The 24,519-nt window shown below is 35.6% G+C and overlaps 1 protein-coding gene across 2 annotated transcripts; it reads left to right on the top strand.

Annotated features, from left to right (window-relative positions):
- Nucleotides 1-680: 680 nt before the first annotated feature.
- Nucleotides 681-24,519, top strand: LOC127847926 (solute carrier organic anion transporter family member 4A1-like). Of its 2 annotated transcripts, none has more exons than XR_008034246.1 (14): nucleotides 681-1,174; nucleotides 3,509-3,630; nucleotides 9,534-9,859; nucleotides 10,365-10,595; nucleotides 11,143-11,245; nucleotides 12,025-12,146; nucleotides 12,538-12,650; nucleotides 15,438-15,576; nucleotides 16,387-16,585; nucleotides 17,097-17,268; nucleotides 20,721-20,865; nucleotides 22,205-22,378; nucleotides 22,939-23,003; nucleotides 23,453-23,503. XR_008034246.1 is itself a non-coding variant. In XM_052380158.1 (14 exons), exons 1-14 carry the CDS (start codon nucleotides 1,052-1,054, stop codon nucleotides 23,731-23,733), a joined length of 2,262 nt encoding a protein of 753 aa, XP_052236118.1. In that variant the 5' UTR covers nucleotides 688-1,051; the 3' UTR covers nucleotides 23,734-24,519. The 2 variants fall into 2 exon arrangements, 1 of the variants encoding a protein (XP_052236118.1); XM_052380158.1 differs by having other exon boundaries at nucleotides 688-1,174; nucleotides 22,205-22,325; nucleotides 23,453-24,519.

The raw sequence follows: 24,519 nt of genomic DNA, 5'->3' as shown, positions 1-24,519 counted from the left end.
GGTAAGGGTTATGAGTGCATTATCAACGATGTCAAGAAGCGAATTGATAAGCTCGATTGATAAGATGGTTTAAATACATTCAGTCATATCTCCTATCGTAGGCGCCCTTGTGGCCTATTTTACGCGTAATGGTATCAATTATGAACAGACTGTTTACTTTAAATTTTAAAATTCCCAAGGGTCCACATGTTAAATTGGGGACAATTCAATTAAAAAAATCATTAAATCAATGAAAATTATATTCTGTTTAATTGGATGGTTCCAAAATACGTATCGTATATAATTAATGGAACACATATAGATTAATTGATATAAATCTGAACATTAAATGTACTCTGTTTGAGTATCAAACAAGAGATGTGTTTGTCAGAAACACAATGCCCCTTTCTGCGCCGCTTTAAAGCCCTATATATGACCTTTGACCTTGAAGGATGACCTTGACCTATCATCACTCAAAATCGGCAGCTCCATGAGGTACTCATGCATGCCAAACATCAAGTTGCTATCTGAAGCGACATAGAAGTTATGAGCATTTTTCGAAACCTAAATGCGAAACTTGAATTCAAATTGTGACGGAAAGACAGCCCTCCTTAGGGGCATACAAAATCGACCGGGGACTTTACACTGACGGTTATTGTGACACTGATGTCATTTTATTTCAGAACTGGTTTCTTTTTAGAAAGTAAACCATTATGTTCACGGCGCACTACGCTTTATGGTAGCGAATATTGACACGCCCTAGTCAGAAGCGTATCAGTAGCGCACTCACTTAAACAGACATTTAAAGATAATATTTAGAGATAATATATCAAAATGTTCGTCGCATATTGCAATCAACTTAACGACGGTCTGGACTTTAGGAATGCTTGCAGTTTTTTGGGGAAATTGACCTGAGGGACATCAACCTGTTTAGTCTGCTTTCGTTTCCACAGGCATCGTCATCACCGTTTTGTTTACAAGGTCGATCAAATGGAAACATAAGTTGACTTTGCGAAGAAGTTGGCAATAAGTATTATGATAGTAAATTGGACAAGACTTATGTGTTGATAAAATGAGTGCACGTATAAACGAAATGGATAATGAGAAAGATGCTTGGATGAAGATGATTACAAAGAATGGGTTATGCGAAAAGCAAAACAACCAAGTAGTGACAAAGGCCCCTGCTTCGCATAAGGTAAAAATGATCAAAGTGTTACACAATCTTCATTTTGACCATATAGACTAATTTGTGTATCAAAACAACAGCAACTCTTCTCATTCATTTTCCACATGCATCCCAATTGTAAATTATAAGAACACCCGCGCAGGACAGTCTCAAGGGAATATGTTATATACACAATAGTTATATACAGTAGTAATTTAGGTGCATTCTGACAATAATATAATTCTTTTCTTATTATCTGTATTCATATGTTCAATAGAGTTACCGGAAAATATTTAAGATTAAATGATAATTCTATTGAAATTCTATGAAAATGATTCTATAAAAATGTACGTGAAATATATCGAATAAGTTTTATTATGTATAAGATTGCAAAACTTGGAAATAAAATTGGTAAGCAAAAGACATTTTTTATCAAACAATAAGATGTTCCGAATCTTTTGATGCGTCATTCAATTGATGATAAATGGACCAATATCATTTATGATACTTAGCCGTTTTATATGATTACCATTGTCAACTACTTTTATTAATATTGATATTTACGGTTTATGTATTCATATTAACCGTCAATCAAGATTTATTGTAAATAAAAAATATTAATTATATAGTATTATATATTTATTATTTCGTTTATCCCCAGTCTTTATTATTTAAGAAAACCATACATGAGGAAAAATAATATTTCTATCAAAATTTTCAGCCATTTTTAATACCAACACGAGTCTCATTTGTGTAATGGCATATGCTTTATAGTATTGTTATGTAAACGTTTTGAAGACAGATCCCCTTCGTATAACTAGCGTTATTTGTCTCTAAATGTAAGGAAAATATATTGCAATTTAAGAATTCAACATATGCTATAGTAATCACAACATTGTAATATATGTTGTTTCACATATGTATATATTTGAAAGTGAACCATATATTAATATCTAATATTTACCTACAAACAACATATAAAAGAATTAAATCCAGTTCACGATCTTGTCATTAAATAAGTTAATAACCTAACAACGAAGTTATAAAAGCCATTTAATTTGATTTTTATTCTTGAAAATTGAGACTTAGCTTAAAATTAGGTGGTAAGAAATACAAATGGACCACTTCACTACTCTACAATGACGAATTTCCGCTCATCACTTTTTTATTTGGAACCAGTAATTATATCAGGGCTATATAAATGAGTTGTATTTAGATTACGTAATAATCTTCTTTATCAACTAAATAAAGTTGTATTGTTCCATAAGCAAAGCCTTCATATGTTAATAAGTTGTCCAAAACATAAATACCTGGAGTTAAATTTTATTGCGTGGATATTAATTTCTTTTTTTTTGGATGGACTTGCAACGCAATACATTATTCTAAATAAGCAAAATCGAATGTTTGTTATTTATGAGTTAACATTAAAGTAGCATAACTACTCAAAATCAACGAATATTTCGCAAAATATTTCGTAAAATTATGTTAACCAATACAAAATCAGTGTTCTTTATAGCAATAGCCAAAATTTCAACGCTTTATGTGGTATAGTAACATAGATTTAACGAGATACAAAATGCTCGTGTGTGTTTTTTGTTGTGACGCAATATATTTCATTTTAATTTCCACAACGATATCTATTCAAACGACACTCGAACACTAACTTGGTACATGAACATGTCTTTAATATATTGTCCCGCAAAAAACAAAATAGAACATTTTGAATGTTGTTAAATCTATGTTACTAGACCACATCAAGCGGTGAAATGTTGTCTATTACTATAAGGAACATGTCTTGTTAATGCGTTAACTTTATTTTGTTTTTATTTTGTGAGTTTTATGGGGTTTTAAATAGCATACGGATGGTCTTTTTCATTTCAATCAATAGTTTAACTCGTACCAATGTACCGCAAGCATATCCTTATCATTAACCCATTTATGCCGAGTAGACTCTCCCATCCTTCTGAATTGGATCCGTTTATTTCCAAAATTAGGGACGTCAAGTATATTTATTTCTATAGTTAGAACATTTGTTACAGGAAATTCTTTAAGCAAACAGCGCAGACCCAGATGAGACGCCGCATCATGCGGCGTCTCATCTGGGTCTACGCTGTTTCCCAATTCCTTTTTTTCTAGACGCTAGACATAAATGGGTTAACTGCATGATACAATTATATTGCTTAAATATATCTCTATATACACAATAATCTAGCTTTAATACTTGCAATAATACTTATGCTACAATAGGTAAAATACTGTGTAATTCCGTAATTGCACTCTTCACCTTCTGTATAAGGCACTTACACCGGTTACACACAACCTCGCCACGGACATAATTATGCCTTTTTGGTTTTTGATCTCCAGAAGTCAGATGCGGGTAAGATCCAGAGGCCCCTTCTGAACGAGAAAACAGATGCAGCCAAGTTAGGGGACGAGTACTGGGAAAAAGAGAACCTGCGATATGGCTGGGGAGGATTCAAACCTGAGTAAGGAAAAGCAGAACACTCATTATGATGTGGGTTGAAGGACTAGTTTGATAATTCGTATATTTAGGATTCCTGTTCAGGCACATTAGTCACTGTCTTTTATAAAGGCATAGCAAATGGTAACAAATGTATCTCTACTGATTTGCGGATTTAACTATTCCTTCCTTTAGCAATATGATATAATTACCGGTATGTGTTGTATGTGTTGTTAAATGCACTACGCTTTAGTAATGGTTATAGCATGGTTGGCACGTTTAATAGGGTTTATGTTAAGGATTTATTAAGAAGGGAACATTGTTCTCAGTAAATCATTCAAAAGCTTAATCGGTGAGTTTTAATCCCGGTTCATTCTCTCATACAACATGTATTAACAATTAATTTATCATGATTATTTCGAAATTGGAGGCTTTACGTTCCCTGGAAAGAATATTGCGCATGATTTGAGACGCGTTCTGAGAAAACCAGACTTAATGCATTTGAGTAGAGTGTCGTCCCAGATAAGCCCGTGTACACTTTCCGGCTTAATTGGATTTTTGCTAAAAAGAGACTTTATTTAAACGAAAAATGTCATAGAATAGGAAAGTGTTGTCCCTGATTAGCCTGTGCGGCCTGCACAGGCTAATATGGGACGACACTTTACGCACATGCATTAAGCCCAGTTTTCTCAGCACGTGGCTTGTTTTTCATGACAATTTCTTGTGTTTCATTAGTTTAAACCTATATATTGTATTATATTGTTTCGAAAGCCCCAGGCATATAGAAACGCTCTCGAGTCCGTTTCCTGGGCCTATAACCAGTACTTAGTGTATTTGGGGATCTAGAGAACGCTCCCCCAGTGGGAATCGAAACCATGACCCACCCCCCCCCCCCGGTCGCTAGGCGGACACCTTATCCATGTGCATTCATTTGTATACAAACATTACTCGTTATGTTGTATGTCGTGTTGTATATATTTTGTTGTATTGTTAGCACAATGGGTCACTGACCATAAATAAAAACTATTAAATAGCGAGCGTATAGAAGAATTTCTCACTAATTGTGTTACTGAAGTTCCTTTTTTCCTTTAAATACTTTCATGTATTGAACAAATCATCAACCATATATCGCCAAATTGGTGCAAAAAAAGACCCATGTTGCATTTAATGGCAATGACACATGTTTCATGTTTGCAGCAAGGGGCGATATTTAGTAAGGAGTTTTACACATTGCGTAGCAGTGTGTTACAATGTTTATGTTTGTAAGTGAGATTGTACGAAAATACCGTGAGTTAAGAAAGTACCGTGACCTGCATTGAATACCATCTATCGCAAATGCTGTCTTCTATCAATAGTCGAATTTATCAGTGTACGTTTAAACGTTTACGAAAATACTTTCAGCATTATATAAACAGGGTTATCGCTAAACAAACGGTCGGTCCAAATAAAGCCATGCGTGCTCATAATCACCAGTTATCAGTTTATAAATATTACGTATGAAAGTAATTTATTATGCAGATGCCTTAATCCGATTAAAGCTGTCATATATTGTTGACGGTGTTATTGGCTCACTGTCCGATAATACAATTTTAACCCGCCAACATTTACGTTTATTATCAAATAATAACTATATACACGCCTAGTTTGAACATGTTTTGTAGTAATTTTATCAACATATGCAGTAACATCGATCTGGGTCAGAGGTTTAAAAACGTTAATGAATGTGGGATTTCAACAGGTCTGTGGAGCAATCAAGCAAAAAAGACCATTGAAACAAATAATATACATAAAATAGTACCATAATTAATTAGGAAACGTCATTGCAAACAAGAAAACGCTTCAAGTCTTGACTTCCCTATTCCAATATATTCTCATCCGATATCAATATTTTATTGTAAGACAGTAACCAGTTATATCCTTTGAATCAAACACTGTTTGCAAATTACTTAAATTGACTGAAGCATACCGACAGCTCTCGTGCGAACCATACTTGTCCGCTTCATTACCTGCTGCTGAATACTCGTCTACCGAATACTCGTCTACCGAATACTCGTCTACTTAATACTCGTCTACTGAATACTCGTCTACTGAATACTCGTCTACTGAATACTCGTCTACTGAATACTCGTCTACTGAATACTCGTCTACCGAATACTCGTCTACTGAATACTCGTCTACTGAATACTCGTCTACTGAAAACTCGTCTACTGAATACTCGTCTACTGAATACTCGTCTACTGAATACTCGTCTACTGAATACTCGTCTACTGAAAACTCGTCTACTGAATACTCGTCTACTGAATACTCGTCTACTGAATACTCGTCTACTGAATACTCGTCTACCGAATACTCGTCTACTGAATACTCGTCTACTGAATACTCGTCTACTGAATACTCGTCTACCGAATACTCGTCTACTGAATACACATCTACTTAATACTCGTCTACTGAATACTCGTCTACCGAATACACGTCTACTAAATACTCGTCTACTGAATACTCGTCTACTGAATACTCGTCTACTGAATACTCGTCTACTAAATACTCGTCTACCGTATACTCGTCTACCGAATACTCGTCTACTGAATACTCGTGTACTAAATACTCGTCTACTGAATACTCGTGTATAAATACTCGTCTACTGAATACTCGTCTACTGAATACTCGTCTACTGAATACTCGTCTACTGAATACTCGTCTACTGAATACTCGTCTACTGAATACTCGTCTACTGAGTACTCGTCTACTGAATACTCGTCTACTGAATATTCGTCTTCTGAATACTCGTCTACCGAATACTCGTCTACTGAATACACATCTACTTAATACTCGTCTACTGAATACTCGTCTACCGAATACACGTCTACTAAATACTCGTCTACTGAATACTCGTCTACTGAATACTCGTCTACTGAATACTCGTCTACTAAATACTCGTCTACCGTATACTCGTCTACCGAATACTCGTCTACTGAATACTCGTGTACTAAATACTCGTCTACTGAATACTCGTGTATAAATACTCGTCTACTGAATACTCGTCTACTGAATACTCGTCTACTGAATACTCGTCTACTGAATACTCGTCTACTGAATACTCGTCTACTGAATACTCGTCTACTGAGTACTCGTCTACTGAATACTCGTCTACTGAATATTCGTCTTCTGAATACTCGTCTACTGAATACTCGTCTACTGAATACTCGTCTACTGAATACTCGTCGACTGAATACTCGTCTACTGAATACTCGTGTACTGAATACTCGTCTACTGAATACTCGTGCACTAAATACTCGTCTACTGAATACTCGTCTACTGAATACTCATCTACTGAATACTCGTGTTCTGAATTCTCGTCTACTGAATACACATTTACTGAAAACTCGTGTTCTGAATTCTCGTCTACTGAATACTCGTCTACCGAATGCTCGTCTACTGAATACTCGTCTACTGAATACTCGTCTACTGAATACTCGTGTACTGAAAACTCGTCTACTGAATTCTCGTCTACTTAATAATCGTCTACCGAATACTCGTCTACTGAGTACTCGTCTACTGAATACTCGTCTACTGAATTCTCGTCTACCGAATACTCGTCTACTGAGTACTCGTCTACTGAATACTCGTCTACTGAATACTCGTCTACTGAATACTCGTCTACTGAATACTCGTCTACCGAATACTCGTCTACTGAATTCTCGTCTACTGAATACTCGTCTACTGAATACTCGTCTACTGAATACTCGTCTACTTAATACTCGTCTACTAAATACTCGTCTACTGAATACTCGTCTACTGAATACTCGTCTACTGAATACTCGTCTACTGGATACTCGTCTACCGAATACTCGTCTACTGAATACTCGTCTACTGAATACTCGTCTACTGAATACTCGTCTACTAAATACTCGTCTACTGAATACTCGTCTACTGAATACACATCTACTTAATACTCGTCTACTGAATACTCGTCTACCGAATACTCGTCTACTGAATACTCGTCTACTGAATACTCGTCTACTGAATACTCGTCTACCGATTACACGTCTACTAAATACTCGTCTACTGAATACGCGTCTATAAATACTCGTCTAGAATACTCGTCTACTGAATACTCGTCTACTGAATACTCGTCTACTGAATACTCGTCTACTGAATACTCGTCTACTGAATACTCGTCGACTGAATACTCGTCTACTGAATACTCGTCTACCGAATACTCGTTTACTGAATACTCGTCGACTGAATACTCGTCTACCGAATGCTCGTCTACTGAATACTCGTCGACTGAATACTCGTCTACTGAATACTTGTCTACTGAAAACTCGTCTACTGGATACTCGTCTACCGAATACTCGTTTACTGAATACTCGTCGACTGAATACTCGTCTACCGAATGCTCGTCTACTGAATACTCGTCGACTGAATACTCGTCTACCGAATACTCGTCTGCTGAATACTCGTCTACTGAATACTCGTGTATAAATACTCGTCTACCGAATACTCGTCTACTGAATACTCGTCGACTGAATACTCGTCGACTGAATACTCGTCTACTGAATACTCGTTTACTGATTTTAAGTATAATGAATACTCGTCTACTGAAAGATCGTCTACTGAACACACGTCTAATGAATAATCGTTCGCGTCATACCTAAAATTCTAAAGATTGTGCACACATCAGTGTAGATTATTACCAAACATAGTGCGAAGAATGTGTAGTCTTAAGTGGGTTTGTTTCAATTTTGTAATGGTACGACTTCGTCTACAGATATTATAAAACTCCAGAAAAATGTTAAGGATAAAAACTTTGTTTACTATCCGCTAGTCTTTTATGTATTGCAAATTTCCAAAAAGGGCTTTTTTAACTATACTAATACCAAGGTACAAACTTATTTTAACAGTCATATCCGCTTGAGTCACATGAATATTCGTACACTGACACAATATTTGATGTCGCTTTGTTTTGAATAACAATACTTCACGTCATGGAGTCCGGTCATGAGCGGGAAACACCGTTTTCACTTAGTACCTGCAATCAACAGTTGCTGATACAATAAATACATCATGGCATTATACATTAAAATGATTACTGTCACCCTCTTAAAACTGTAGATTCAAAAACTTGGGGTTTATACCAGTCAAAAGGCAGGCTAATTAAATCATTTTGATCGCGTATATATCAATAAATAAAATTTACTAGGAACACATATGTAGATATCGTATAAGTCAGTATATGGCGGGGCTCTATTTAAATTGTTAATAGTTAAGCGTTTTTAACGACGTCAAGTTGAGCCCTATGACGTCTTTTTAAGCTTAAAGGTGTTTTGCGAATATAAGTCACTTCATTTGATCGAACTACGGATCTACCAAATATACCGATCAACAGTTTGATACCACATCAATTATGTACTGTCATTTGTGGATATGTGGATTCGAATAAGGTTTTCAGTGAACGCCGTTATAATTGCCCTTGTTGAATTCCTTAATTTTGATTTGTGTAAGTAAATAATAACGCATGTGTAAGCCTGGTTGTTAATGTTATTTCAATTAAATAGTTTTCTTTCCATCATAGCCCGTATCCTTAAATCGCTAAAACATTTAGATGCACGCTTTATGTGTGTCTTTTTCGATCGTAAATACACAGAAGTCTGTCCACAGTCATAAGCACACAACGACGTATGTCGGCGAGATGGACCTTTTTGAGCATGACAATGATGTTGTCCAAAAGTCATATAACTAGATACGTTTTTTCATTTTCAGATGCCTGTATGCTTTCAACACAATTCGCTTTTGCTTGGTCTAGGTTTGAAAATATATCGAGCGACCGATTTTATACTGATATCTGATAAGTCCAATCATTTCCCTTCATTTTCAGTTGCCTTATTATATATCTGATTAGTCCAATCATTTCCCTTTATTTTTCAGTTGCATCCAAATGTTCAACACCATCCGCTGGTACGTGTTCTGGGTGTGCGTATTCAGTCTATTTCAAGGCTTCATCGTGAACGGTGTCATCAACGCCGTCATCACGACGCTCGAGAAACGATACGACCTTCCCAGCTCTAAGTCAGGCCTCATTGCCAGCTCTAATGACTTCTTTGCGTTCTTCCTCGTCCTCGTTATCAGCTTCTACGGCAGTGACAGGCACAAGCCCAAACTCATCGGCATCGGCGTTTTGGTGCTTGGCCTCGGTAGTTTTGTGTTTTCTCTGCCGCAGTTCTTCACTGGGAAATATGACTTCCGTGGTTCAGGTATGTATTTTCTTGCCAAGAACTCGTGTGTTTGAGAGTATTTTTACGATCAAATGTTATATTAATGTCAAATGTAATTGAAGTGATGGCTGTTAAATAAAGATGAAGCATGTCTCCTACAGCTATTTCCGAAGTTACAATTGAAGATGCTGTTGAATTTTATTGAATTTAAAATGTATACAGAGGGACACACATAATGAAACTATTCATGATAATTTTCGAGAATCTTTTGTGTGAGCGAATATTTTTACTTTCTTGACAAAATTATCAAAATAAATGATTAGTTTTGAACTTTTTTATAATTGGTATATACAAATTACGTAATCATATGAAATATTGATCATATCCGATCTGGTTAAATATACAAACCATGAAACGTATACGTGCATAAATATCATCTTCAAAAGTCGTTTTCTAAACCAGTATTATAATATATTTGTAGATTTTAATCGCTTTCATAAACCAATACATTTTAGTTTGAATGTTTTTTATGATTGGGTTTCAGATCTTGAGGATTTTGAAAATGTTTGTAAACCCGGAAATGCTACTGACACATGCGCAGTCGCGTCACCTTACCAACAGACGTCACAGCAGAAAATGTCTTCTCTGTCTAACTACCTGTATTTGTTCATGCTTGCCAACGCTTTGCACGGCGCTGGCTCCACGCCAATGTTTACCCTGGGGACCAGCTTTATTGATGAGAACAGCAGAGCCGAGGAGACGCCATTTTTCCTCGGTTAGACGCTGTTTACCACCATCGCTTTTGTATTTTCCTTGGTTAGATGCTTACTAACTGAGTAACAGCGTTTTTACAATCATGTAAATCGCGTAGTGACCAATGCCAACAAAATTGGACCATGGTCATGTCCATGTCGTTTTCATTTTAATAAGAAACATTTGACAGTGATCTCCTTGTATGTCAAACTCCGGACAGACCTGACCAAAAATTCGGTTTTTAGGGATTGCCGATTTATTTAGGTTTTAAGGCAAATTTCAACAATGAATAAGTTAATGTATATCGCATCCATATGTATAAAGAAAAATGTTATTATGAAGTCCGAACATTACGTTTGACATAGTATTATTGAAGCAAATGTATACCTATACATCATCATAAGGTCAAAGTATGATTCGAACAAATCCGTAAAATATCGTGTTGTACATAAACAAACGCACACATAATTCTATGCTTTCAATCTGAATTTGTATCAGGTTAGAGTTGGGAGGGGTGATGGTGCGCGTGACTAAACATTATGAACACGTCTGTATGCTTTGTTTGCCAGGTATCATCTATTGCCTCGCATCACTGGGCGTGGCCGGAGGATACATCGGTGGTGGACAGTTTCTCAATATATACGTAGATGCCGTAACCGTAGCAACAGAAAAGTTGGTATTTTATACTGACGCTACTTTTGTCATAAAAATAGTTTAGCTTCTTAATTTTTTTGAATGATCGTGTCATTCAATAATCGTTCCTCGTTCTTCGTATCTTGAAGCCTCTTATTTTGTCGCTCTTTCGTTTTTTTTATTGTAATTGTCGCATCTTTATTTCATTCATTTGAGTATTCATAAGGTAATTAAATTAAGTGGTTCACAAAGTTACAGATCCCACTAATAAAAATCGCAGCGAGTAAAGTCGATATAAAGAACAAATATTTATACGAAATAAACGTGTATCTAAATACGCTTAATACAAGTAATGGAGGGTATAAAATGACGAAAACATACCTATCTCGACATGGTCGTCGCCATCTTGTTTGTCATGTGATTTTTTCCTTCTGTTTTTATTGAATGTGAAATATTTAAACGAAATTTACAGTGATCGCAAATTCATTTACTGATCGAAATTAAATCATCATAGACATTGGCGCTAAGCAAATGCACTTCCTCAAAAAGCGTATCTTAACTTAAATTTGGCGCTCGATGTTTGATAAGACGGGCTCCTGGATGTTAACCCAGTTCCTACATTTTCCCCATCCTGGGACTGATATCAAGACTAAGTCAATAGTCATTGTTATCGTGTTTTTTCTCTCAATTTATGAGCTGTAATTGATCATTATGCTCAATTTAGTGTTCACATAAGTTTTTGAGTTTTGAGTCTGACTCAACCCTGAGTGTGAGAATGATATTCTTATAGCTGAAATTCGTGATTTTTCTATCAACAGTATCGGGATCACGCCCATGGATCCCCGGTGGGTCGGAGCTTGGTGGATCCCCTTCCTCATCAGCGGTACAGTCATGCTGATTGTGGTCGTGCCTATCCTGGGATATCCTAAGCAACTTCCGGGTAACGCATTTGTACACATCATCTTACATACTCTTCATGAATTGAATTTAGTGTTGTGTTTTACGAAAAACTATCAAGCTAAACTGTATGCTTGTTCTCAGATATGAGGCCCGGTTTATTTTACAATTATTAAGGGTCGAAAGAATTATCCAAAAAAGACGAATCGTGTTGTATATTTAAATATTTTCGCCTGTAATTGATAGGAAATGGACAGCGTGATTTTTTTTTAAAGAAAGCAACGAAAACAAAGTTTATTTTCGTGAGACTTCTATGACAATATTACATCTTCCATCTTTAATTCCGTTTTCGCTTTGTCTTTAAGAACTATTAAACATCACAGTTGAATTTTTATTTGGCTTTTGTTTGTCTGACGTATTTCGGCGCGCTACAGGAAGTGCCAAGTTGCAGCAGGAGCGAAAGTCGGAGGCCTCGCAGGCGGTGGCTAACCGGAAGGAGCAGATTGGTCGCGACTGGAGACAGTTCCCGAGAGCCATGTTCAATCTGGTTTAAAATTATTACTGTTATGTTATTTGTATAATTATAAGGATACATCAACCTCGTCGGCAAGAAGCCAATATGTTTGTGCATCCAGCATCTAATGTATGTCGTACGCAAGTGTTTGATGCCGTTAGCTATTTAACTGGCTGGAAATTTGCTCGTCATACAGTTTTAACTCATCGAAATGCTTTTTTAAAACTCCAACATGCCACAACTCATAAAGGTTCTCACGTTTTTTAATGGTTTGAGAATGTATGTTTCTGTACATTTTTGGATGAATTAATCTTTGCTGAATAGCACTACATTGCCCGATGTTAAAAACAATGCAAAATATATTAAAACAAAAACATATAAAACTTATCACAGAGGGGGTAATCACGTGACAAACAAGATGGCGACATCCAGAGGTAGGTAATTTTCGTCGTTTTATAACCTGTTATACTTGTATTTTTTTTTTATTCCGCTCACTTTCCAGCCATATTAGGAAGATAGTTACTGGCTTTTATTTCATAGTAATATTCGCTCTATATCTCGACTTTACTCGGTGCAAAATTTCTTAGCGGGATGACCTAATTAGGGCTCCACTAAGAAAATCTGCGAGGGATAAAGTCGAGATATAATGCGAATTTAAATACGAAATAAATGCTAATCACCTTTTTACTGATATGGCTGGAACGTGAGCTTCATTAAAAAAAATAACCAGGGGCCGTATTCCAGTAGCTTCTTAAGTTAAAAAATAACTTAAGTTGAAGTATTATTATATATATATAATATTTTTTCTCCGCCATATTTTCTTTAAACATAAGATTTCACTTAAGTTAAATTCTGGTAGCTTCATAAACTTCATAAATTTCTTTACTCTGTGTATTTTTTCTCATATATTTAAAATTAAGTTAACTTCCTTTAACTCTTAAAGGAATTTCTTAAAGAGAAATACTAAGCGTCTCATGTTTTGTTTTTGACATTTCAAATTTAACTTAAGAAATTTATTTAAGGAATTTCTTAACTTAAGTGAAGAAGCTACTGGAATACGGCCCCTGAAGTAATAAAGGTTATAAAACGGCGAAAAATAACCGTCTCGGTATGGACGTCGCCATCTTGACTATCACGTGATTACCCCCTCTGTTATCACCCTGTAAAATTATCGATGAAATTAAAGAACATCCGGGCCTAAGCGCCATCTCGGAAGTTGCATTGGCTCATTTATGAATGCATCTCAAAAAAGAGGTGGCGTGCGTGATTAACGACCATGTTTTTGCTAAAAAGCAAATAGTTTAAACTCTTATTCCTTGTGTGGCAGGTGCGGTCTCGTTCGCGTACGTATACGAACCGGCCACGGGACGGTTACGAGTTATGTAACTTTGTGAGCACTTATGAAATACGGAGATATTTATCGAGTCTAATTAAAGAACGCTTATTTCCGGTCAGGATGACACCACTGACTAGCTAAATAATGAGAATAATTTTTAAAAATAATGCCAAAATGTCTTGATGCAGGTCTTACAATAATTAAGAGTTAAATAATTATTTATTTAAAAAATTCCCCTCCTTTTACTAAAAGTTGTTACCTTTTCAAGAAAGCATCAAGAAGTGATTAAATTAGCCAAAACAGCTTATTTTATACAGTTCTGAGAGCACTGGCAGAACAGTCTATTTTCCCTCAGAACAGTCCATTTACATACATTTTGATTGGTTAAAAATATAATCTCTACTCATGGACTAAAAATATAATAAAAACACTCAAAATCAAAATTGCTATTTAAATTGAACATAACTAACATATTTCTAATAAAATATGCAAGCCCCACATGCATTAAGTTATCAAAACACACCAAAAATTAATAATCAATATCCTGGCTCTGGGGAACTCTGCAGGGATTTTTCTCAAAGAAGGCTTATCAGTAAAGGTTCCCATTATTGATTAATTTGCAACATACTGATAACAAATGTGATAAAACAGTTAGTACAGATTTACACATGAAAATTACAACTTATCCAAAAATGTCATTATATTAGAAAAATATGCATTTTGAAGTATTAGACCTTAAACGTTTTGAAACCAAGGAGTCTAACAAATTCCAAAGTTGATCTAAAAATAGATTAGGGAACCTGAGTAACCAGGTTAAACAAGGGAGATAAATACTGCAAACTTATGTACAAGTTGTCTTTCTTTAAGCTATCTTTTAGATGATAAGACTCTTCATAAGTGTGATGACTAATTTAATTGTTAATTAAAAAAAATCTGTGTTATGATAATAGTTATGAACAATGACATCATACAATTAAAGTTACATAATAATGACATAATAAAACTAAACTTTACTACACTTGAATACATAGGCTGCATTTCTAGTTTTACGCATATTTAGTAATATTAACAGAATACTAACTTGTATTGACTTCAAACGTTTGATTTTGGTTGGGTCTTTGTTTATATTGCGTTTTTGGATCGTAATATTCATAAGATCTTCGTATGGTTTATATAGATTGCATTACCCTCGTATGTCATATATTGGCTTTTATAGATTCCATTAAGTTATGTATACGAAGGTCGGTTCGTGAATTACTGACAAAAATGTAGACTCTCTCTTAGTAAATAAATATTAAAACAATGATACTTACATTTCATAAACTTTTTTCAAAAGAAACAATTGTTTTGCTTCAAACTAAAAAGTGTACTTGAAATAATTATATGTTAAAAAAAGCTCTCGTCGATTCTTTTAATTGATGTTTTAAACATTTTAAATCGGTTGGTTTACTGTTAAAATAATCGGGCTTTTTACATCCGACCAGGTACGCAATCCTACTTTCCTGTTTCTGACCCTGAGCGCCTGCATGGAGGGGATGATTATTAGTGGTGTGGCGACGTTTGGCGGCAAGTTTCTGCAGGAGAAGTTTAACCTCCCAGCGGCCTTCGCCAGCTTTGTCATGGGTACTGATGCACAGCATAGTTTAGTTTGATTGATAATACAATAGGCAATAAACCCATGAGACGAAATGTCAAGTACAATATACATAAAACAAAGTCACAGGCCATTCAAGCTAAAGACATCAAAAATAAATCGGTACATTGTAATAAAAAACGACACAGCATACGGCATAACGGGTTTTCGAAGTAACATTATCGTGTTTGATTTGTATATATATACATATACTTTAATGTGTAACAATTCTGGAAAATGCATAAATACCTATTTAGTAAAGTGTTTATATTTTTCATTATTCCATATCTTCAGCGCATATCTACTTCGGGTTGTAATGCTGTTGTTATTTCGCACGTGTTTTAGTATTGGATTTTTAGTTAATAAATTAATGAAGTTTCCATTACCCTTCAATATGCGTGTTGGTCATTCGTTTAAATGTCCATATAACTGTTATATGTCGTATTTCGGGTTACAGTACTCCAAATGAGTTATTATCGGAAAATGATAAAAAACCAATGAATTGAAAGTCAAAAATGTTGACCAGTATTTTTGTGTGTATGTCTTTATGAATTTCTTTTTGCTTTTTGCTTTTGATCAACGGGTGATTTTTGTGATTTAACGTAATTTAACGTTTAAGTTGGAAGTAACTGTGTTACGCCACGTACTTCTTACCAGTTGCCTTCTGATTTACCCTCAAAAAGTGAACTGACCAAAAAATTATTTTTCAAAAATCAAATTTTGAGTTTTTGAATTAAAACAATCACGATGCAAATAGTTACAGCAAAATTAAATCAACAGAAAACATCAAACATTTTCAGGACTTATCACAGTGCCAGGTGCAGGAGGGGGCATGCTACTTGGCGGATTCATAGTAAAAAGAGGCAAGCTGAAGTGTCGAGGTATCATCCGACTGAACATGGTGTGTGCAACCTTAGGCCTTCTCATCAGCGCCGTCTTCTGGCTCCAGTGCCCCACACAGAGCATCGCCGGCGTCAGCACTGATTACGTCACCGGAAGGTATGTGACGTCACATTGATTACGTCAACAGCAGGTATGTGACGTCACATTAATGTTCGTAGTACCAAATCTGACGTCAGTTCGCACTTTTCGAATCGCTATGACCGGCGGACGTTTTAACATTTATTCTTATTACATCTTACTTCTATACGCCGTTTTAGAGTTGATTTATTCCAATTTTTCTCTCGTAGATTGGCAACTGTTTCAAACTTCATTACGTTTCCATCCGACTATAATTAGATTCCACCCGTTTCAGCATTATGGTTAGACGTTACATTCACTTTTTTGCCGTTTCTTCATTTATGTAATGTCAATCTCGAATGAATTCGTTGCCATCAGATTCCTCATGAGTTTCATTCCTTGAGCCGTTTCATTTGTATTTCACTTTCATTTTCTGGGATCCGTTATTGCATGAAAGGCATTTTACAAATATGCCACATCAATTGCTTGGCAAACATGTCTTATTTTATTGAATTTCTATCTGACCGCCGATGCCTGGTAATGGTTTCAGTCCTCGAGCAACACCAGTGGACCTTGTCAGCACGTGCAACGTAGAGTGCGGTTGCAGTGCGCGCACCTACGAGCCGGTGTGCGGGATGGACGGAAATATCTACTTCACGCCGTGTCATGCCGGATGTAACGGTCATTTCGCGCTCATGCAGGGACCCATGGGTCCTTATAAGGTTAGCATACAGGGAGAATGTGAAACCCCTGCAAATTCAGCAAGTTTGATTTCCAATATTAAAAAAGACGGCATATTATGGTAAAAATCCTAAAACAATATCATGCATTAATTAATTGGCGTCGCACTGAAGGGCGGCGACTAGTATGTAATACGTTGTTTTTCGCTTATGGGAGGAGAAGTTATTATACGGATCAATGTATATATTTTTGTTGCCAGAATATCTTGCACAGTGGTGATTTTTTTGTAAATTAGTGTAAATAAGTACTGCATTTGCGCCTTTTACATTTACTACAACATTCATTGCCAATAATGCAAAGCTAATTCTTTTAATTAATAACTAGATCACAGGGACTGGGCAAATACGCGAACCGGTGAAACTTTCTGGTTTTGCATAAAAACAAAACAAAATCAAAATATATTGTGGTTTTTCCAACAATAGCGCAGACTTTTGCTGTTCGAGTTTGGTTAAAGGGACTGCCCAACAGATTAAAACGTCGTTCGACGCGAATAGATATTTTGGGAAACTACGAGGATTGCTTATAAAGGTAAAAAAATACCTCCGCATTAGACGTTAGCGTGGATGGTCGAGGGGTAAAGTCGGGAGACATTTTACTCCAAGCTTCCATGACTCTAGGGGTCAGAGGTTCGAGCCCTGTGGAGGTTAACGTTTTTTCTTCTTTTTTAAATTGTATTCTTATTTTTTTACTGGTGATTTTTAGTTCAAATGTTTAAATTTATCAATATAAAGCATTTAAAACAGTTAATGACAAGCTTTAATACATTCCAAAATCTGTTGGTCGGCCCCTTTAACGCGTATTTTCTCTAATTTTACAAGACGACAGCGATCACACGGTTTATGGCTTTATTGATAAACGTTACACTACAGTCATTTATTAATATCTTAGTTAGAAGGTGATTTTTCAAGCGGTTCCGTAGTGTAGTGGTTACACGCTCGCTTCACATGTGAGAAGCCCAAGGTTCTAGCCCCAGTAGAATCAAATTATTTTATTTCTGTTCTATGTTAACTTTTTGTTTTGATGTAGACATTTTAATATCCATTTTACTACAATTGGACATTTTTATTAAAATTAATGGATGCCGCGTATTGACAACGCTAATTAAAATTTCTTACATCACTTAAATATCTTATAAAAATACACGTGAGTCACGTGACGTGTTTTATATTAACAAATAAATGCAAACAACACATCTATTATCCATGTATTTTTAATTTTTTATGGTTGTCTATCATAGGCCCTAAGTACTACCCATACCACATATAGAGCGCGAAGCGCGACACGTATTATTGATTGTAACAACGAGTTGCGATAAAGGAAGCAGCCGCTTATCAAGGAGGAGCTGTGTCCCAGCAACCCGTTTCCCTAGAGTCAATAACACCTCGGATTTTTAAGAACCACATATAGAGCGCGAAGCGCGACACGTATTTCTATCCAGGTGGTATAGACCCTTTAGCATTATCCGACCATTACGACCATAGTTATCTTCCTTAGAATTTGAGAAATTTTGAAATCCTTGTTCAAAATTTTCATCCGATTCTTCCCAAACTTGCACAGGTTTTTTTTTATCAATGAGGACCCAACCCAAACTATATATGAGCAATATCGGACCATACGTCCAGAATTATGTCTCTTTGAATTTAAAAAGTAAAGTGAACAACTGCTTGGTTAGGTGATTATGTCAACATTTTTCATCAGATTATTTCCAAACTTACAGTGTCTTCATATCAATGAGCAGTTTTACCTCATTTAAAATGAGAAACATCGGGACAATAAGTCCAGAATTTTTTCTATTAAATTTGAGAAAATAAAGAATTTCCACTTGTTTTAAAGATTTCACAACTTTCGTCTGAATCTTTCCAAACTTGTTAAGTGTTTTTATATCAGTATTACTCGAACCCTATTGAAAATGATGAATATCGGAGCAATAAAACTATTATGATCTTTTACTGAATTTGAAAGTATTGTGAAATGCAGCTTCTTTATGAAATTTACAGTTTTCATTCATTTTTTTTTAAACTTTTACATTGTTTTCATATCAATGAGTACTCAACCCCTATCGTAAATGAGCAACGTAAGAATAAGTTCAGAATCATCTCCCTTGAAGTTGAGAAAAAAGATGAAATTACGCTTACAAGATGAAGCAGATTTTTTAAAACCTACACAGTTCTGTTCCATTAATGAAAACTGCACACGAATGCCAGTAAAAAGGAAACCAATGTAAAAAAATGAACTATGAAATATTTGGGGGTTACAACACAAAATCATAGATAATAGTTATTTGGGAGTTATAACACAACATCATAGATAATGGATATTTGGGAGTTATAACACAAAACCATAGATAATGGTTAAATCATTATTTGTTACTATTTTGTTTAAAATAATCGGCCAATATATTAATATTTACAGTAGAAAAAATCGTTCCATGTAACTTCATTGAGTGCCTTTTACACTCATATTCCCGACGCCCTTTGATGCTTTGTATCAATACTTATCTTGTATATATTTAATATATTCCCGATACGAAACAAAAACGGAAGCAGATAAATAAAACTAAGATAACACTTTGTTCACACCCATAACAGATAAGAAGAAAGTATTAATGCAATTAAAGGGGCCACTTACAGCCTGTTTACCTGTACCGGAACAGCAAACAGGCTGAAATAGCATCATAAAATAAGTATATGCCGCGGTCAGAAAAAAACAAGCTTAATGCGTGTGCGTAGATTATCGTAATAAATTATCAAGTGCAGTCCTAACAGGCTTATCCTGGACGGGTCATTCCGCTTGAATAGAATTGTTTGTTTAAATGAAATCTCTTCTCAACAAACAATCAGTGTCGGCATCATGTTGCTGATGAGCCTGTGCGCACTGCACAGGCCGATCTGGACGACAATATACGTACATGCATTCAGTTCGGTTTTTCAAAAAAAAAAAACGGCTTCCATACTATTGTCTTAAACGGCTTGAATGCTATTTTGTGAGTACACTGTCGAAATTCTCAGACTCGGCCACATCGGTATGCGAGCATCGTAAACCGCACCACAATATAGTTATTCGTTATTTTGACTTGTGAAGTACCAGGGTGCAGAATACTTGGGGTTTTCAGGGGTTTACACACGGGTTTGACAGAATGTAAACACACCGTTAAGAACTTTTTTCCAAATATTTTAAGTTATTGTAATAAATAAGCAAAAATCTTTAGTGCATAAAATAAATTTTTGTACAAGAACACAGGCTTAATTAATAAAGTAATTCTGATGTATTTCACATTGCCATTAAAAATATGTCATGTATGCACTAATTGAAATTCTTAACAAAAATAGTTTTAAAAAGTTATTTGAAAAAAGAACAAGCACCACTTACCGGTTTGTTTACATCCATTAACGTGTTATGTGTACCCTGAGTACGTATGCAGTTAATTTTGTAGATGTACACTAATTGTTCGTGTGTGGACGAAGGCCTATCATACCAAAACAACATGACACCGTCATCTTCATCAGCAACTACCATGGTTACCACAGTCATAACGTCGATAACAGATTCAAACGAAAATGCGACGGGGCTAGCCATGGGTGAGATAAAAATTATGTACACATTTTTATTATAGTAACTTCTTTGGTTAAAAATCCGAATAAACATACATTCAAAATAGGATTTGTTACAGTAACGATGAGTTATTTCCTTTTTTAAGAATTAGAAGTACAAGATTCATTCCCTTAACCGTATTCAACATTATGTTTCAAAAAAATGGCACGTATTTAAACAAAAGGAATAAACGTTTCATTTACAATAATTTTATTGTATGATAACGTGGCAATTTTCGTCTCATTGAAACAATTCATTTCAAGCAAGTTATTTTCAACAAGAGATTGTGTTTGTCAGAAACACAATGCCCCCTTTTGCGCCGCTTTGAAGCCATAAATTTGACCTTTGACCTTGAAGGATGACCTTTACCTTGACCTTTCACCACTCAAAATTTGCAGCTCCATGAGATACACATGCATTCCAAATATCAAGTTGCTATCTTCAATATTGCAAAAGTTATGAAGAAAGTTAAAGTTTTGGTTAAAGTTTTTGAAATTTTTTTTTTTTACCTTTGACCTTGAAGGATGACCTTGACCTTTCATCACTCAAAATGTGCAGCTCCATGAGATACACATGCATGCCAAATATCAAGTTGCTATCTTGAATATTGCAAAAGTTATGAAGAAGGTTACGGTTTTGTTTAAAGTTTTGGGACACACACACACACACACATACAATGACAGACAGGCCAAAAACAATATACTCCCGATCTTTCGATCCGGGGGCATAAAAATAGTACTAGGGAGTTGTTTAAAAGATCATTATTCAGGATATAATTTATAGCAGATTAATAAGTGTCCTTGTAAATTATCATGCTTGAATCATAATACAGTTGATTAGCGGTCCGCACAAGCTAATCAGGGACGACACTTTCCGCCGTAACTGAATTTTCGTGTAGAAGAGACTTCCTTTAAACGAAAAATACCATTAAAGCGGAAAGTGACGTCCCTGATCAGCCTGTGCGGACTGCACAGGTAAATCTGGGACGAAACTTTACGCACATGCAACAAACCCAGTTTTCTCAGAACGCTTTTCATATTCATACTATGTTGGCATCGGCATGGTTATTTATCGAATAAACCGTACTTTATTAACTCGCAAGGTCTTTTGCTACACATTACCCTTCTATTTCTATTTCTGTTATCTGTTTCTATTTTAATGCCTTTCGTGCAAGACCCTTTTTGTCAACCTGCAGTATTGCAGCGTTCTGCGCTTTTGCCTATGTCTCCACGGTTTCTATTCGATTTGTATACACCACCCACATTCCTTTTGCCTATGTCTCCACGATTTCTATTCGATTTGTATACACCACCCACATTCCTATAGGTGCGTCCCAGGGGGTGTGCATGTCGGACTGTCAGTTGCTGTACGTGGTGGCGCCCCTTCTCTTCGTGGGCATGATGCTCACTTTCATGACCTGCTCGCCCACACAGACCGCTACCATGAGGTGAGCTTCTAGACGGATGAAGTCCTTTATGTAGAATTTTCAACTCTATCTAAGTATGCATAATATTGGTACATTTACATTATCACCATATTTTATTTTGCCCCTATTTCGCTGTTTTTTAAATGCCATTCCTAGCTTTCGCAACACAAAAATTGAACCAAGGACAAGTAACTTGTTTTAAATACATGGCACACAACATGTAGTTTTTGACTAAATGTTCATGAACTAAAAAGATCTGATGATCTGTTTTCTTAATTCATATTTGTTCACATCTGCACAAATTATTGTCTAACATTTTTTTAAGAATGTGCATATTTTTATAACGCGCATGTCCTTTTACATTTGTGAGCTCATTCATGTTTTGCTATGTAATTAAATATTTGTTATATGTAAACCGTACCTGTATTTAATCAAGAGTTTTGCTTAGTTATTTTAAAAATGCGCAATCTGTAGTAACTTAGGTTTCAATTAATGTGTGTGCATTTCTTATTTTACTAGACATGTTCTTTGTTGACATATGTTCGTCTTTATATTTGGTATTGTGTTATTTGTGTTTTGTTTGTGTTTTTTTTTGTAAGTACTAAGTGGTTGTGATATGGTTGTTATGTGACAGGTGCGTCCAGGAGAATCAGAGATCCATCGCCATTGGCCTGCAGTGGCTCTTCCTTCGATTGCTCGGTAAAAAATAGCATTATTGCTTGCGCATGCGTTGGTTGCCATATTAACACGCAGAAAATTTAAAATAATCACTCTTAAGTTAGCTTCTAAAAATCCAATTTGATGTTTTAAAAATAACTTTCTGCTAAAAGCCAGTTGTGCTCCTGCTAAAAGCCAGTTGTGCTCGATTGTTAATTGTCGGCTCATGTACTACTTTAATGTACCCCGGGTACTCTAAAGCATATTAAAAAGTACCCGGCGAACGAAATTAAAATCAACAGTACCACGGCGTATGGCCGGAAACCTTTAAGCAAATTTTTAATACCCCGTATACATTGTTGTATATTGTTATTCTCTTGTATAGCATCGGAGCCAGCAACGACATATTGAGCGCTAGTTATTGAATACAGCAAAAAAAGTACATATTTTTATATCGTATACTTACCTGTAATAAAAACGCATCACTTCAGGCACCACGCCAGGTCCCCTTATGCTGGGGACCATCATGGACAACGCGTGTTTCGTCTGGCAGGAAGTGTGCGGCCAGCAGGGCAATTGTTGGATATACGAGAAAACCAGCATGGGCGTGAAACTCTTCGTCTGGTGGATAATTGTAAAAGTTGTCTCCCTTTGTTTTAATTTTGCCGCCCAGTACTTTTATAAGCCACCTGATATTAGTCCAAACGTAACCGACGAGGAGGAAAAGTCATTGACTTCTAGCGAACAGGAAATACGCGTATCTGTGATTTAAGATCGAATAGATTGTTACATAGATGATGTCCTAAATGACGTATTCGACCGTCTCATATCAATCCTTTCATGTTTGTCTGCCAATCAGTTGAGTGATAGTGTTAATTGCAAATATATATAATGTATTTGCTTGTAAAACTATTTTAGCAAGTAAATGTTAAATCCGTTTGTCAAAATGTAGCCAGATTCAGATGGTACTCATCCGAAAGAGTTTCGATTTCTAATACAATTTTCACATGTACAATTACTATTTAGCGAATAAAAGAATATAGTTTAGTTTCAGTAATGCGTAGAATAAGATAATACGGCATAATTAAGCATAAAACGAACTACCTTTAAAATAAGTTAGCTAGAGTGAAGATGTTTTACGGCTTGACCATATGATAGTTTTAGTTATTACTGCGGTCTACTTGTAATCATTAACGCTTTCCTATGACAAGTTTAAATGTTCCTTATGCAAAGTATTTGACATGATTTGATGCGAATAGATAATAAATAGGTAAACATATCATACGTTCGAAACATAATCATGTTCCGCTTATCACTGGGTGATGCTTGTTCTGTTAGCGACATCCCATTCTGTGTTAGCGACATCCCATTCTGTGTTAGCGACATCCCATTCTGGGAACGGGAAGTCCTTAGTTTGTGTTTTAATTAGTTTGTTTAACAGTATTCACTTATGATACAATGGCAAAATGAAATTATAGTTTGAGTACTTCAACATTTGTGTAAGTTTATTGCGCAAACATGTGTAAGAAATATAGTGCAAATACAATTTTAAATAAAA

This window comes from Dreissena polymorpha, chromosome 10 (assembly GCF_020536995.1).
Source record: "Dreissena polymorpha isolate Duluth1 chromosome 10, UMN_Dpol_1.0, whole genome shotgun sequence".
NCBI lineage: Eukaryota > Metazoa > Mollusca > Bivalvia > Myida > Dreissenidae > Dreissena > Dreissena polymorpha.
This window is presented reverse-complemented; position numbering and strand designations above follow the sequence as displayed.